Source organism: Petaurus breviceps, unplaced genomic scaffold (assembly GCF_028583685.1).
Source record: "Petaurus breviceps papuanus isolate PSGF00001 unplaced genomic scaffold, PetGlider_PUasm1.0 90769, whole genome shotgun sequence".
In the NCBI taxonomy this organism is placed as follows: domain Eukaryota; kingdom Metazoa; phylum Chordata; class Mammalia; order Diprotodontia; family Petauridae; genus Petaurus; species Petaurus breviceps.
The window spans coordinates 15237514-15253260 of record NW_027187341.1 but is presented as its reverse complement, the minus strand read 5'-3'; the positions used below and the strand labels follow the sequence as shown (position 1 = coordinate 15253260).

General features: G+C 41.4%; 1 protein-coding gene across 3 annotated transcripts in view; it reads left to right on the top strand.

The window, feature by feature from the left end:
- The first annotated feature begins 933 nt into the window (after positions 1-933).
- LOC138146660 (TSC22 domain family protein 1-like) overlaps positions 934-15747 on the top strand; it is a 55129-nt gene continuing 40315 nt past the window's right edge. For all 3 annotated transcript variants that reach the window (XR_011164559.1, XM_069068702.1, XM_069068701.1), the window contains exon 1: positions 934-4080. Coding sequence is in view for 2 of the 3 variants with exons in the window: in XM_069068702.1 (XP_068924803.1) it covers positions 1205-4080 (2876 nt within the window). In the remaining variant the exon portion in view is untranslated. The remainder of the gene's footprint in view (positions 4081-15747) is intronic.

Genomic DNA, 15747 nt, shown 5'->3' with positions numbered 1-15747 from the left:
CAACCCCCCCTCAGCCGCCCCCTCCCCAACCCCCGGGCGCACCCGACACCCTTCCCCCATCCCACTCCCTTCCCCCTCCCTCAGCCGCCCCCACCTCCTGCTCCATTCAGCGGCGCCCGTCCGTCCGTCAGTCTGTCCGTCTAGCCCCGGCCCCGGCGAAGCCGCCGCCGCGGAGAAGAGCCTCACGCCCCCTGGCTGCTCCCAGGGCGCCGGGAGGAGGACCTGCCTGCCTGCCTCCTCCCCGAGGGCCGACAACCCGGAGCCGCCGGGCTGCGTCTGCAGCCCTCCGCTGGCCCGGAGGGAGGAAGATGTTGGGGCTCCGCGGCTGCCAGTGATGGAGCGGTCCCTGGGCTCCTACCGCCGCCGCCGCTGCCACCGCCCCCGCCCACCCGGCCGCTGCTGTTCCTGCCGCCGTCGCCGCCGCCGCCCCCCGGCTGGGTGCGAGGATCGTACGTATCTCCCCCTCCCCCCTTACCGGCCTCCCCCTCCCCCCTTACCGGCCTCCCCCTGGCTGCAGCAGCAGCAGCTGCCGCCGCCCCCCTCACTCCCTAGTCCCTCCCCGGCCGGCCCGTCGGCCCCGGCGCCTTCGAAGCCTCCGGGTCCGGGGCTGAGCCGCGGCGGCGGCGGTGCCTCCCGGAGCAGCCTCTAGCCTAGCGGTGGGGGAGGGGGCGGGGGGGGGGAGACGCCGGGCTTTTAGCTGCACCGGCCTGGCCTCCGGGCGTGCCTTTCCCGGGGCAGCCCTCTGGGGTTGGGGCGGGCTGAGGGGCGAGCGAGGAGTTGGGCAGGGGGAGGGGCCGCGGGTGCCGGGGCCGGGGGGCGCGGTGGAGGGGCTGCGGCGGCACGGCGGCAGGAGGGGGCGGCGGTGGTGGTAGTGGTGGTTTCCAAGTTGGCCGGATAACGTGGGCATTTCTCTCTCTCCCCCCTCCCCTCTTCTTCAGTCTGCCTGCCTCCTTCCTCTACCTCCCCCCCTGCCCCCTCCTCCCCTAGTGAAGCGGACTGTATAAAAGGGGGTGGAGAGGACCAGAAGGAAAAGTGAATGGCCGAGGACTGATAGTGTCACCCCTTCCCCCCATTTTGCCTTGTTCTCCCTCATTCATCCTCCGCTCGCGGAGCGCAGAAGGCCCCGGCGGCGGAGGAGGAGCGGGGACGCTGCCTTTGGCTCCTGCGTGGTGAACACAAAGATCCCTGTGCGGGTGCAGACACAATGCACCAGCCGCCCGAGGCCACGGCTGCCGCCGCCGCCGCCGCCGCAGACCTCGGGGCTCGGAAGATGGCGCACCCGGCCGCCGCGGTCCCTCGAAGGGGCAGCAGCAGCAGCAGCGGCGGCAGCAGCGGGGCCGCGCTCGGCGCCGCGGGCCCCGGCGTGGGCAGCCACGCCGCCTCGGCCGAGGACTATGCGCCTGCCGCGCCGCTGCCCGGGGCGGCGGCTGGTGGGCCGGCGCCGCCGCCGCCCCCGCAGAGCCTCCACCTCCTCTCGCAGGCCCCGCAGCTCCCCGCACCGCCCGGCGGGGCGCAAATGAAGAAGAAGAGCGGCTTCCAGATCACGAGCGTCACGCCGGCCCAGATCTCAGCTAGCATCAGCTCCAACAACAGCATAGCGGAGGACACAGAGAGCTACGATGACTTGGACGAGTCCCACACGGAGGACCTGTCCTCCTCTGAGATCCTGGACGTGTCCCTTTCCAGGGCCACTGACTTGGGGGAGCCAGAACGCAGCTCCTCAGAGGAGACTTTGAATAACTTCCAGGAAGCTGAGACCCCTGGGGCGGTCTCTCCCAACCAGCCCCACCTTCCTCAGCATCATTTACCTCACCATCCACCCCAGAATGTCGTGATCAATGGCAGTGTTCATCCACACCATCTCCATCATCACCACCACCACCACGGGCACCACCTTCACCATGGGCACCACCATCCATCCCATGCGGGTGTCAGCACTGCTGTTCCTGGAGGGCCACCCCCAAGTCCAGTGTCTAGAAAACTCTCCACAGCTGGAAGTTCAGACAGTGTTTTACCAGCTGCACCAACTTCTGCTGTATCATCCACTGGCACACCTGCATCTCTAATGACTAATGTCCGCAATACAAATACTCCTGGCAGTATAGGTATAAATTCTGTTGCTGGCACTAATACAATAAATAATGTTAACGTTACAGCAATGGGTAGTGTTAATCCTAATGTGACAAACAGCATGCCTAGTAATGTTAACATACCTTCAAGTAACATTACAAGTACTGCTAGTGTAAATGCTGTGCCTGGAGCTAGCAGCAGTGTTAATGTGAATATACTAAGTGGCATGGGCAATGGTACTAATTCTTCTGTTAACAATGTTCCTACCCCAGCTGCAGGAATGGCTGTAGGATCTGTTTCAGCTCAGCAGCAACAACCAGCAGCTGGCACATCAAGGTTTAGAGTTGTGAAATTAGATTCTAGTTCTGAACCCTTTAAAAAGGGTAGATGGACTTGCACAGAATTCTATGAAAAAGAAAATCCCATAGCAGTTACAGAAGGAGTAGCAGTAAACAAAGTGGTGGAGACGGTAAAACAAAACCCAGTTGAAGTGACCTCTGAAAGGGAGAGCACTAGTGGGAGTTCAGTTAGCAGTAATGTGAGTACATTGAGTCACTACACAGAAAGTGTGGGGAGTGGAGAGATGGGGGCCCCTGCTGTGGTCCAGCAGCCGCCAGTCCTGCCAGGTGTGGCCCAGCAGCCCATGGATTTCAGTAGTGGTCCTAGTGCACAGAGTGTATCAGCAGCTAGTCTACCACAGAGTATTTCTCAGTCTCAGATTGCCTCGGTGCAGTTGCATTCTCAAGAGCTGACCTATACCCCGCAAAAGCAGGGAAGTCAGCCTCCTCTGCAGGCCAGTATAAGTGCTGCGACTGGCATTCAGTCACCCCCAGTTAACCTCGTTGGTGTACCATCATCTTTAGGACAGCAGCCTCCTGTTTCCAGCCTGGCTCAACCCCAGTTGTCCTATTCTCAGACAGCCCCTCTGGTGCAGACTGCTTTGCCTGTTGTAGCACCGCAGCAGTTACAGTATGGACAGCAGCAACAAACTGTGGCCACACAGGTGGCCCCAGGTCACGTTCAGCCAGTAAATCAAAATCCCATCACTACGACTATACCAGAGTATGTTCAACATCAACAAGTTCTCCAAACACCAGTGCCCCCTGTCCCACCAAGTTCTGCAGGCGTGGGAACAGCCCCAGTGCTGCCTGTTGCTCAGCCACAGAGCATTCAGCCTTCAGTGCAGTCCACCACAGTCCAGGCACAACCTGCAGGGGCGCCAAGCCAGCCTGTTGGACATGGCCAACCAGCAATGCCTCCCGTAGCTGCTAGCGGTCAAGTTGTGAATGTTGGTCAGCAAGTGAACATCCCAGCTGTGGTGCCACAGCCTGCCACTGTCAGCCAGGTGACGCCTCCACCTTCACAGGTGGTCCCACCTTCTCAGCCTGGAATCATTCAGGGAATTCAAGCCAGTGCTTCAAATCTTCCTCCGCAGCTGGTCATTGCACCTCAAAGCAACTTGGTAACTGTACAATCCCAGGCTCCAGGAACAGAATCTGTGGCTTCAGGAGCAGAATCTGTGGCTCCAGGAATAACAAATCAGCAGTTGCCTCCAGTGAGTCCATTACCTTCTGCAAGCAATATCCCTGCTGCAAATCAAGTTGGTTCTGTGGTCCCTCCTGCAATACCAGTTGCTCCTACAAACTTGGGTCCACCTCAGAATATAGCACAAACTTCAGCTATACAAAATGGGAATTTGGTTCAGAGTGTTAGTCAGACTCCCTTGATAGCAACTAACATAAATTTGCCTGTGACGCAGCAGATCCCACTAAGTTCTACTCAGTTCCCCACACAGTCACTAACTCAGTCCATCGGAAGCCAGAGTGAAGAAGCCAGGCATCCTGTGGAGCATGCAGCAGTTGGCGTACCTCAGACTGTCACTGGGGAGAGCAGTGGGGGCCTGGCCTCAGTCTCTGATGGAAGTGGAGGCGCCATAGCAGCTTCAGCTTCCCTCTTCCCGTTGAAGGTGCTGCCATTGACCACACCCCTCGTTGATGGCGAGGATGAGAGGTAAGACCATGCCCTGTGTCTGCAGATACATACAGCAGATTTTTAGCTAATATTTTACATAGCTTTTTATGTTTATGTAGTTCGTTGCAGCATTTCAATAGCTATAAACTTTACTCATTTTTTTATTGAAAAATATTTTCAGGGTAATATTTTTTTTTTTAAGAATAAGAATGAGTAAAACTGAATGGTTTCTGAGTACACATAAAGTCTAAGTTTAGTATTTGTGAACATTAATTACTTGTTAGCACAGTTGTTTGGGATTATTCACCATTAGAGATTAGTAAATTGGACATTACCGGTTTGTCTTATTAAAACAATTTATTAGCAAAACTAGTGAATAGCAGCTTAATTCCTGAAAAATTCAGTCCTTTAATCTTTATCTTGGTAATGCCTTATCTTCAAGGGATTGAAACCCTTTGGCCATCTTTTCAGGTACTGTGGGCAAAATTGTTTTCCTGTATTAGAAAAGCTAGATATCCCCTTTAAGTTCTCACCCCACCAGTTCTAAGGCATTTGATTTTATAGCCTGTGGAAGATGGTGTTACCAGTTGCTATCACATTGAGATTGTAGAGAAAGGTTACTTAATTTCAGTTAAGTTTCCTAATGCTCTAGTACTTCTATGAACCTAATTAACTTCTTAGTATTTTAATTTTCAACTGACTTAACCAAACCTTTTATAGTTAAAGGAATGGAAACATTTTTCATATTGTTATTTCTGCACATTTTATCAAAATAATTAACATTTTTAATAAGTTGATGTTTAGTATCAGATGTATTTGGTTTTTAAATTTTTGTAATATTGCTTCATGTTAATTTCCATTAAGATTTCTTCTTTTTTTTTTCCCTTGCCCAGGAGTAGGCCATGGTGGCAGCCATTTTAGAATAAGGTATTGGGTTTGATAGAAACTCTAGAGGTATGGAGATGTGATGACAAAGAATTCCTTCCCCATACTTCTTTCCTCCCCATGCTCCCTCCCCTTACCGTGCACAAAAAATACAGAAAACCTAAAATATTCTCAAACTAGTGTTCTCTTATGTATGGGTAATGGTGCACATACATAGCTGATATCATGGGATCACATTTAAGACTAGCTGAGGTGAAAAAGTTGAAACTCTTCTTTCATAGTTTTTGGTAAAGGTCAAAATATAAATTCATTTTTGGAGAATTTCTATTCAGGTATAGCAAGGGTTTGTAATTTTGTGAATAAGACAGGGGGGAGGGATGCACTATACTTAAATGTGGATTGAAGAAGCTTACAATCTGAGTTCCATTCATGTTTGAGTTTTTAAGACAGTTTGTGATTTCAACTTATATTCAAGCAAGTTGAGTTATGACCTCACTGCAGACTGAAAAGATGATAAAATCAGGACTCTAGAGAAAACTCAAGCCAGGTGAGGGTCTCATGTCTTGTTGAAAGTAGTGTTCCAGATATGGATGAGAGAGCTATAGGTAGTTGAAAATATCTCTGTGCTAAATTATTTTTTAATGTTAAAACCATATTTGTTATTAGTTTCAGATTTTAATTCAAGGTAATTTTGACATTTTGGTTTTGGAAATTGTATAATTGGATATTTTTCTTTTTGTCTCGTAAAACTACATCCTAAAAGGTGGTTTCCATTATTCTTGTAGTGGAGACAATTCCATTATAATTATTATTAGTCCTTTTTAATTTACCCATAATTTTTACCATAACCTAAGACTCACATGTAGTTCTCCAGCTAAAAAAAGCTGTTAGTCTTAAGTGTACTCTAAATCCTTAGAGGTAGTAGCAATTTCATAGTCTAACTTATATGAGGTAAGTCCTCAAACTTCTTTAACTAGATATATTTTATGAAAGCCTAAAAGTAAAGAAATCAAGATAAGTGAATGGAACTTGCAAATGAAAACCACACATTCTTAATCAGTTTGTGAATCTGTCCTGATTGTTAATGACCCTTTATGAGGTCTCAAGTATTTTAGATGGAGTTTTGTCCCCTTTATCCTCCCAGTAGTAGAAGACTTATTTCCAGTTTTCTGGACCAGAAGAATGAAAGACAAAGCCATTTTTACTTGTTACCAAAACATATCCTGCTTATTGAGGCTATGCAAATGTAGTGTTTCGACCACAAAAAAATTTTTTTTGTGGAGGTCACTTTTTCTGATTGTAGCAAAGAAACAAGGGAGTGGAAATGCAGGCACAGTATGACCTTAAGGCAGATTTAATCTGGAAAGGTTTGGTTGCTATAGAAAGGAGATACTGGGGGGAAAAAGAGCAAATGTTTCTTTTGATGGAAGAAGAGATTCTGTTCCTAGGTTATTTCAGTTGGCCTAGGATCTTTGCAGATCAAGTCCCTATTTTTTAATTTATTGCTGTCTCCTTGACAGTCCCTTTGAACCTTGAATTGTCACTGCTAAAATTCCTGATTTTCCTCCCTCTCTTTGTTCCACCTTTCCCCTCCCCCCAAAAAACCACCAAAAACCCAACAGCTAAAATGTTTCTCTATCAAATACCTCCTTGTAAATGGGACAGAAGGGAGGAGGACTAGATGTAGACAAGGTTGACGTTGAATCTTGTATACAGTAATTTGCTACAACTTGTTTCTGTCATTTCTCTGTAGTTGGGATTTATGTTGACTAAATTTGACCTTGGAAGGGAACTTGTACAACTAGAGGAATATCTTCTGACTTTAAAAAATTTTTTCTTTGCATGTTTCTTTCTGTATTTGCTTCTGTTACACTACTTTGATCAGTTGTAGTACATGGGACCTGGTTTCCTTGCTATGATGGAAAAAGGATATGGGGGTATTATATATTGATAAAGGCATAAGGTGAGGAAAACCTCACAGTATATAAAGAATAGTTATTTCAGAATGCAGTTGTATAAAAAAATGATTTGAGAGCCTCAGATGGAAAAAATGTAGTCTTAGACATTAGGAAAATATGTTTAATTGGTCACCGGAAAAGACCATAGAGGCAGATGGTTCTAAATAATATCTTTTTGGAAATTACATGCAGTTTTGTGTCTGTATATGTACATACACTTGTGTGTATACACATGAGCATATTGGTGTATGGGGGTGAGGGAGTTTAAAAAAAATCAGCCATGAAGATCTGAAAAGATTATCTAGTCTAGCTCCTGCCCCTAAACCATTCTTATAGCAACAGTAGACTAAACTGTATTAGAGTAGAATGTTTAAAGGCTAAATCTATCTTGATTTTGTGTGTTTTTTTTTTTTTCAATCTGTAGCTGATAACATTGCTTTTTTTTCCCCTAAAATTTTAAATGGGAATGACACTGTAAATGGTGTGTTGGGATTTTTTTTGTTGTGGTGTACCTTATATGGAGCTTGAATTTTGATGATAAATACTACATATGATCAACCAGTTATCTGCAAGTTATGTTCTTTTCTGCGGTGGTTGAATTAAGACTAGGCAGTTGTAGATGTAGGTGAAGGACTGCTACTGTTGTGAGGAAGTTCCTGTCATTAAAGCTGATAGAGCAGGGCATCAGTGGCAAGTATTCAGACTTGATAGGTATGGTTTCTACTCTCCAAAGTTTGTGAGAAGTACTTGGCACCATCACAACAGCTAAATGAATGTTAGCTACTTTCTGTTACATTTTTATGTGCTGTGTGCATGGTGAGTTCTTTTTTTTTTTTTTTTTTTGATTTAAAAAATTTGATTACTATTTCATTTTAAACACATATGGCAAGAAACGTTCCTGATTGATTTAAATCCCTGTGTAATATGCAATGTGAAAATTTATTTGGGAATTATTTGTTGGGACATTTTATCATTTGTTTTATATTCTGCATTGTATTATAGTTGTGTTCCTTTCACCTCCCAATTCGTAAACTCTCAGAAGCCAGGGATTGTCTTTACTTTGTCTCCATGTCCATCTGATGCCTATTATGTGGTAGGTGCTCAATAAGTGTTAAATGAACGAAAGGATTGAGGAATCCATGTACTAATTTCTTCTTTTTCCAATTACCAGCTACTTTATTAATAAATTGTCTAATAGCAAGCTGTTTCTGACTTCCTTTTGGTGATCAGCCTGTGAATGCCTGATAAATGCTTTTTCATTCATCCATTTTTGTTGGTTTTGGTGTATAAGGGATTGTTTAATCTTATGTAAATCATTTAACCTCTTCATCTGTAAAATGGGAATAATGTCATTACTTGCCCTTATATGGTCTTTACAAAGAAAGAATTTTCATGTAAATGTGAATTGTTTTATATAGAGTACTATGGTCCAGCACAGCTATCATAGTAATACTGTGTTCAAGTACATTACTACGTAATTATAGTTTTGTATTGCCTTTGTGAGAAACATTGTAAATATACACGAAAACTTGTGTATTAAAATGAAATAAACTATATCCAGGATTTTCCTTTAGCAGAATGGAATTTGGAAGCTCCTCTTATGTTTCCAGAGTCAGTCATACTAAAGGTCACATTGCTATCCCTGAAAGCTGAAGCTCTACTTTCCCTTTTGTTCTCTACCCCCACCCTCCACCTAGACTTAATCTTTTTGTAATCAGAAGTGACTCCTTTTTCTTGCTGCTCTGCCATCCTTGCCTTCTCACAGTTTTACTTTCCATATTCTAGTTAATTATGGAGTAACGAAGTCTGGTTGCTAGTAGCTTTTGTTTAAATGTTTTGTATGGCATTAGAATTAGCCATTTCCTGTTTTGTTTTGGTTGTTTTTTCTGTCTGATAATCTTCCTTAAACAGTGAAGTTTGAGAGGAAAATTATATATATATCCTGAGGGATTTTTTGCTTAGCAATTAAATGGTAAGTTAGAAATAGAACTTAAAATATTAGACTTTAAATGTATTGTGCCTATCCATGTTCTTTGTAATGCCTATGAACATGTTCATAGTATTTAGAATGCATTTTGCAATTACCTTTATTTTCAGTAATAACTTGCTAAATTTGTCTTTTTAATTTTTCTAATGCAAATTTTTGTTCTGGGGGACCATTAAGGGGACTCTGAAATATGTGCCTATGATGAATTTTGAAAGTATAACTATAACTTTTGAGACATATATGAGAATTTCAGCATCTAAATGAGTATTCCCTTCCAGACAATCCTCTTAGGCTATATACTTATTTCAGAGATACTGATATTGCTTTTTTGAAGCTTATTTTTTGGAATTGTTCTTAACAGTCTGTGGCACATTGTTTTGAATGCCCTTTATGGTGGCTAGTTTTCATTCTTTGAGAGTATATTTAATTTTTAGAAAAAATTAAAATGTCATTCAGAGTAGAGTGAATAAGGTGGACGAGGTGATGGACAGATTGCATTACTTAGAGTCAGGAACACCTGGTTTCAAATTTTCAGTTTGCTCATCGGTTGTGTGAGCCTGGGAAGATCACTTAGACTCTCTGAGCCTCCATTGCCTTCTCTGTCAAATGAGGGGATTGGACCCCCTCATTAATAATTTCTAGGGTCCTTTCTTGTTCTAAATCTAGAATTTAAAAATAGGTACAAATGCATCCATCACCGAATCTCAGACCTGGAATGAATGATAGACAGCTGCCCCATCCAACCAGTACCTGGGTAAGAACCACAACCCGGATGAATTACCATTCAGCCTCTATATAGATTAATGTTTTTTAAATTAAAAAAAGTTTTAGTGTAAGCATTCATTCATATTTCAACATACAAAGAAGAAAAAGGATTGTATATGAAATCATGAATTCTAGCTATGTAGTTTTTGAAATGTGTACTAAATTTAATGTGATAGTTAAAATACTGCCATATTTGTTTGTGTCCCCTTCTGAACCTTTTTTCTTCTATTTAAAAAAAAGTCATTTGTTGAAGTTTTTTTTTTATGATCTTGGTCATTACCTAGAAAACTCTCTTCCATTCCCCCATAGAAATCATCTCTAGCAACAACTAGATGTAATGAAATGAAACAAGGCAGCCCATTGACCATGTCTAAAAATGGATGCCTCATTCTGCCAAAAGTGGATAGTAGGTATGCATCATCACGTCATCATCAGTCTTTTGAAGTCATGATTGGTCACTGCATTGGCCATGAGTTCTTGGAGTCTTTCAGAGTTTTTTTTTTTCTTTTAAATTACTCTGGTCACTGTGTAAATTGTTCTTTTAGCCACATTCCTTTTCTTGTGTGGTTCCTCAAATAGGTAGCACCATTGGAGTAAGTGTAGGAATTCCCATTGGGGCTACTTTGATAGAATCATACAATGTTAGGGTTGAAAGGGATTTTGGGGGTCATACTACATAGAACAGTTAGTTCCATTTTATTCATGAGGAAAATGGGACTGGAGAAGTTAAATGAATTTTGAGGTTATTTTATACTTGTGATTGTCCAGAAAAGAATAAAACTGAATGAAAAATAAATCCCACCAAATTTTGATTTAGAATGACTTGCCAGTGTTATGTTTTAGACCAGACTTAGGTACTTTTGAAATGAGAGTTTGCTAGCCTTGCAGCACGGTCTGCGGTACAGTAGAATGCTGGATTTGGAATCGAAAGACCTGACCTCAAAATAGAAACCGAGGGAATCATTCAAATATGGAAAAAACCAGCAGGTCTTCTTTTTATCTTTACCTCTGGTCCCTGATTTTGTGACTTAACTTCTCTTGACTTAAGATTCCTTAGGTACAGAATGAAGAGAATGGTCTTGATGGACTCACAGGACCTCAGCAGTTTTAGATCTGTGACCATTTAACTTTGCTGTACTGTTAGTGCCTTTGGATCTCTGGCACTGAGTCTGGGCACTTTGTTGATACTTAATTCAGCTATATCAAGGATTGGCCTTAAGCCATTATGAAAAGGATATTGATGACAATCGGCATCAAAAAAGACTTAAACACGGGCAGCTAAGTGGCACAGTGAATAGAGCACTAGCCCTGGAGTCAGGAGGACCTGAGTTTAAATCTGGCCTAGACACTTGATACACTTACTAGCTGTGTGACCTTGGGCAAGTTACTTAGCCCTGGTTGCCTTGTCTTCCATCCTCAAAAAACAAAACAAAACTGGAAAAAGACTGAACTGAATATTGGACTGAATCCGAGGTAGAATTTTAATTAAATAAATGTAAAGTTTTGTGGTTGGATTAAAAAATTCAACTTCACAAATCAAGATGAGAGAGGTAGGACTCTGAGTAAATCTGAGGGGAAAAAAGAAGTTTTGGTGGAGTGCAAACTCAGAATCAGTCAGAAGTGTTGTGCTGTAGCCAGAAAAGCTCACTTGATCTTTTGTGGTGTTGTAAGAGGAAGATTGTCTAGGGGAGCGATTCTTAAACATTTTGATCTCAGGACCCCTTTATGCAGATAGCGTTTGTGTGGGTTTTGTCTAAGAAGAGTTACTGTATTAGAAGTAAATATCTGATAAATTTTTAAAATATTTCATTTAAAAGAACAAACCCTACATGTTAAATAACATTTTTTTTAATGAAAAATAACCATTTTCCAACAAAAATTTTACTGAGTGGCATTATTTTACATTTTCTGCAAAAATCTTTAATGTCTAACCTAATAGAAGATAGGTGGATTCTCATATCTGCTGCTGCATTCAATCTGTTGTGGTATATGTTGTTTTGGTTTGAAGTATGTGAAAAAAAATCTGCCCTTACACAGAGAAATAGTTGGAAAAGGGAATTATTAAATACCATCTGTTATTGTGAAAATGGTTTTGACTATGATGGTTCCCCTGAATGGGTCTCAGACGCTCCTGGGATACACAGACCACACTTTGAGAACTGCTGATGGAGGTCTAGGGTTGCTGATAGTCCTGATGTATGTTCATTTCTATGTACTACATTTTAGGAGGGACATTAATAAACTGGTGAGTGTCAAGATGAAATCAGTCTGAATACTGAATGGCCTTGATTACATTTGAAGCTTGGTTGAAAGATCTTCTGGTTAAGTAGACTGGAGAAGAGAAGACTACTGGTCTTTGGAGGTGGTTTGTAGAGCATGGAACCATGTGTTAGCTGTCTTCAAGCATTTGAAGGACTGAGACATGGAGCTTTCAGAGAAGGAATTTAGGCCTGATGTAAGGATACATCTTATTAAATATTAATTAATTATTAATTAATTAATAATTAAAGCTGAATGGGCTGCCTTGGCAGATAGTGAGTTTCCTCTCACTGAAGGTTTTCAAGCAAGATCTGGATACCTACTTTTGGATATGTTGAAGAAAGTATTCTTTTTCAGTTATGGCTTGGTCTAGCTTGCATCAGAGGTCCTTTAGACTTACCTAGATTTCTGTGAGCTGTGATCATGACTGGTCTCGAGACTTACGTGCTTATCTTAAACTGCGTAGTTTTAGCGGTATCATACAATTGAATGCTTTTTTTTGGCAATTAGCAATTATAGATTGTTGATCAGTTTTTTGGATCTCAGTTCCACCATCTATTTATTTATGCTAGCTTCTTGTCATTTGCTAATTTGGTGATCCTTTACCTAAAGTCTTTGATAAAAATGTCAAACAATATGACCATTGTAGAACCCTCTAGTGTTATACTGGAGGCATTCCCCTTAGGTTGATATCAATCCATTTATTAATAGTTTTAGAGCCTTGTTGGTCAAGTAGTTCTAAACCCACCTAATTGTATATCACCTTTTTGTCAAATTCCTTGGTGAATCTGAGGCATTCTCATTATTTTATTCTAGTAACTGTCAACAAGGGAAATGAACTTAATTTGGTTTGACTTATTCTTATCCATTCTGGATCATGATGTACTGGATAGTATACTGAGGTTTCCTTGTGACTCTGAAATGAACACCTGCTCTTTTAAAGTTTTAGATTTACTAGGAACTCAATAATTTCTCATTCTCTTACACACACACACACACACACATACATTCTTGATCCCTTTGTCTTCATGATACTTTGTTTTCAACTTAGATAAACAAATTTAATACGCATCTAATATGGCTTTGTGCTAAGCATTGTGATTCGAAGATAGAAATAAAAGTCCTTTCCTTCAGAGTATTTTCATTTTGCTGAAAGGATACAGCATGTGCACAGATAAGTAAATATAAAGTAATGTGAGGTAAATGAGCATTGACAATTAAGTGAGTGGGAGAGATTAGAAAGGCTTCCAACAAAATATGGCATCTGAATGGAACCTGGAGGAAAGTCTTAGCTTCTGTTCAGTAGAGATTTGGAAGAAATCCATTTTGGGGGAGGGAGAAACTAATAGTTCTGAGCCATCAAGGTGGGCAATGTTGAGGTTGGGAAATAGGTAGCATTCCAATTTTGACCTGGAAGTTAATATAGTGATGCTATTTTTCTTTGTCTCCTGACAAAGGAGTTGGGGTCTGTGAACTTCAAAAAGAAATTATGATTGGATCTCAATATGAATAGTGTTGTGTGTGTGTGTTAATTTTATGTATTTAAAAAGTGTTCTGAAAAGGGGTCCATAGGCTCTACCAGACTGCTGAAAGGTCTATGACTCTAGAAAGATTAAGAGCCCTTGTCTTAGAGCTAGGAGAGGCAACTGAAGACCACTATATTTATAGAGAAAATGCTATGTAATCCACAAAGCATTCCTCATAACAACACTATGAAATATTAGTGGAGGTATTATTATATGCTGTGTTAAAAATATCCATTTTACAGATTAGGAAATTGAGGACCAGAGAGAGGCTGTGATTTATCCAAGGTCATAATTGTTGTGACAGAGCTGAGTCCATTATTTTTACTTACTGTTTCCCTATGTTAACTCTTCAGGACAGAGAGGAGACATAGGAGGGTAGTATTTAAACAATGAGAAATGTGGCCAGAGCAGCATGGTACAGTTTGTAGAAGAGATGGGTTTGCTTATCCTCTTGGACATACCACTCGTAATCCTGGTGAAGTCATTTCACCTCTCAGTGTTTTGATGAAGGTGTGGCCGAATTATTAGAGGACATGTCCTCATCCCAGAGTTTCCTATACCAGCTAAATTATAGGGCCAAGTAGTGTTATCTTGTGTAGTACTTAAGGTTTTACAGAGAACTCTACAAACACTGCCTTCTGAGGTCTTCATGACATTCTTGTGCAGGGGATATCATTCCCCATTTTATAGTCATATTTTCCCCAGTTTGTAGTTGAGGAGCTTGAGGCAGAAGAAACAAGGCTGTGACCTCTCTGTGGTCATACAGCTAGTAAGTGTAGAATGGTTTCAAAGCCTCTGTTTGCAAATCTAGTGCTTTTTCCATTATGCCTAACAGAAAAATTTGCCCATAGGAATTTCATGTAGAATCGTTATGTTTAAATGTTTCCATATCCTTTTAATGTCAAGGCTATTGGCTTATAGCTTGACACCCTGAAGACATATCATATTCCCTGGTTAACTTAGCCAGCATAATTTCACCACATAATTTTCTACCCCTATGTTAAGCAGCAGTATCTGTGCAAAAGGGGAGAAGATAAGAATATATAAAATATAATTTGACAATATTTTGATTCACATAACTAGTACTAAATCTGTTACAAAAGGTGTTTCATCTGTATGAAGTATTTAAAAAAAATCTCAGACATTATTACCAATGAGACCCTAAATGAGACTAATTTCATGAAATGGTTTGTTTTACTGTTTTTGTTTATAAAAAAAAATATGGTAAATTCACTCAGATCAGGAGAGGTTGAGGATTTACATTTGTTTATTTAAATAAGAGAACTTTGGCTAAAGAGATACCTCTTCCAGAAAAGGGATTTTTACAGTTAGAAGTGTTTCTTTCCCTTAGAAATGTCTTCTTGCCAGAAACTCCAACAGGGAACAAAGAATATCAATATTCTGACAAGAGTTGTACATTTAAATCCTTGCCCTACGTAGCAGTTTATTATAAGAGCAGATGCTGTGTTATAAATGTACTAGACTTTATTCATCGGAGCCTTTTGAAGGGCTGGATTCAAATGCAGCCCCTTAAAGGGACGGGGACTCTGCTTTGTGTTAAAGGTGATTTTTATAAAATGTGGAGAGTGTGCAGGGCAATTAAAAGCTTATAGCTATTAATTCATATTTTTTGCTGCCAAAGCAACCAGTCATAAGGAAAATACTTAGTGTATGTATCATGTAGTGGGAATAGATGATTACTTGTAAATAACATTGATTCCAAATACAGCTATTAGTGCTTTTTAATTTAGTGTCTCTAAAAGTGTACTATTGTTTGTAGAATTCTGTAGATTTCTTTTTGTTTCTTTTAAAAATAAAGCATCTTTGCTTCCTTTCACAATCATCTTGAGAAAGTTGACCTAGATGGTTTATGATCTGGAGTCAGAGATTCTGGGTTCAAGTCCCAGCTGCGCCTGTGTGACATTGGGTGAGATTAATTTACCTGAGCTCCTCTGTAAAATGGTAGTCTTAGGTTTGTTGGCTTTTGAGATCCCTTCTAGCTGCAGATCTATGACCCTATTTAAAGGGTCATAATTTAAAGGGGAGATTATTATTATTTTTTCTTGTTAACGGACAGCTGCCATACCAATTTTTAGGGAGAAAAAAACTAAGAGAACAGGTATTGAGCAATTAAGTGAAATTTCTCTTGAAATAAGAGATTGAGAAAAATAGCCTTGCTATTTAAGTATACATATAAAGAGCGATATCCAGTATATGAAAGCAAGAGCAGTGACATGCAACTATTCTGCCTTTATTTTTCTAATAATAGTATAATATATTTAGAGCTGGGAAGGACCTGGGAAGTTGAGTCCAACCACCTAGTTTT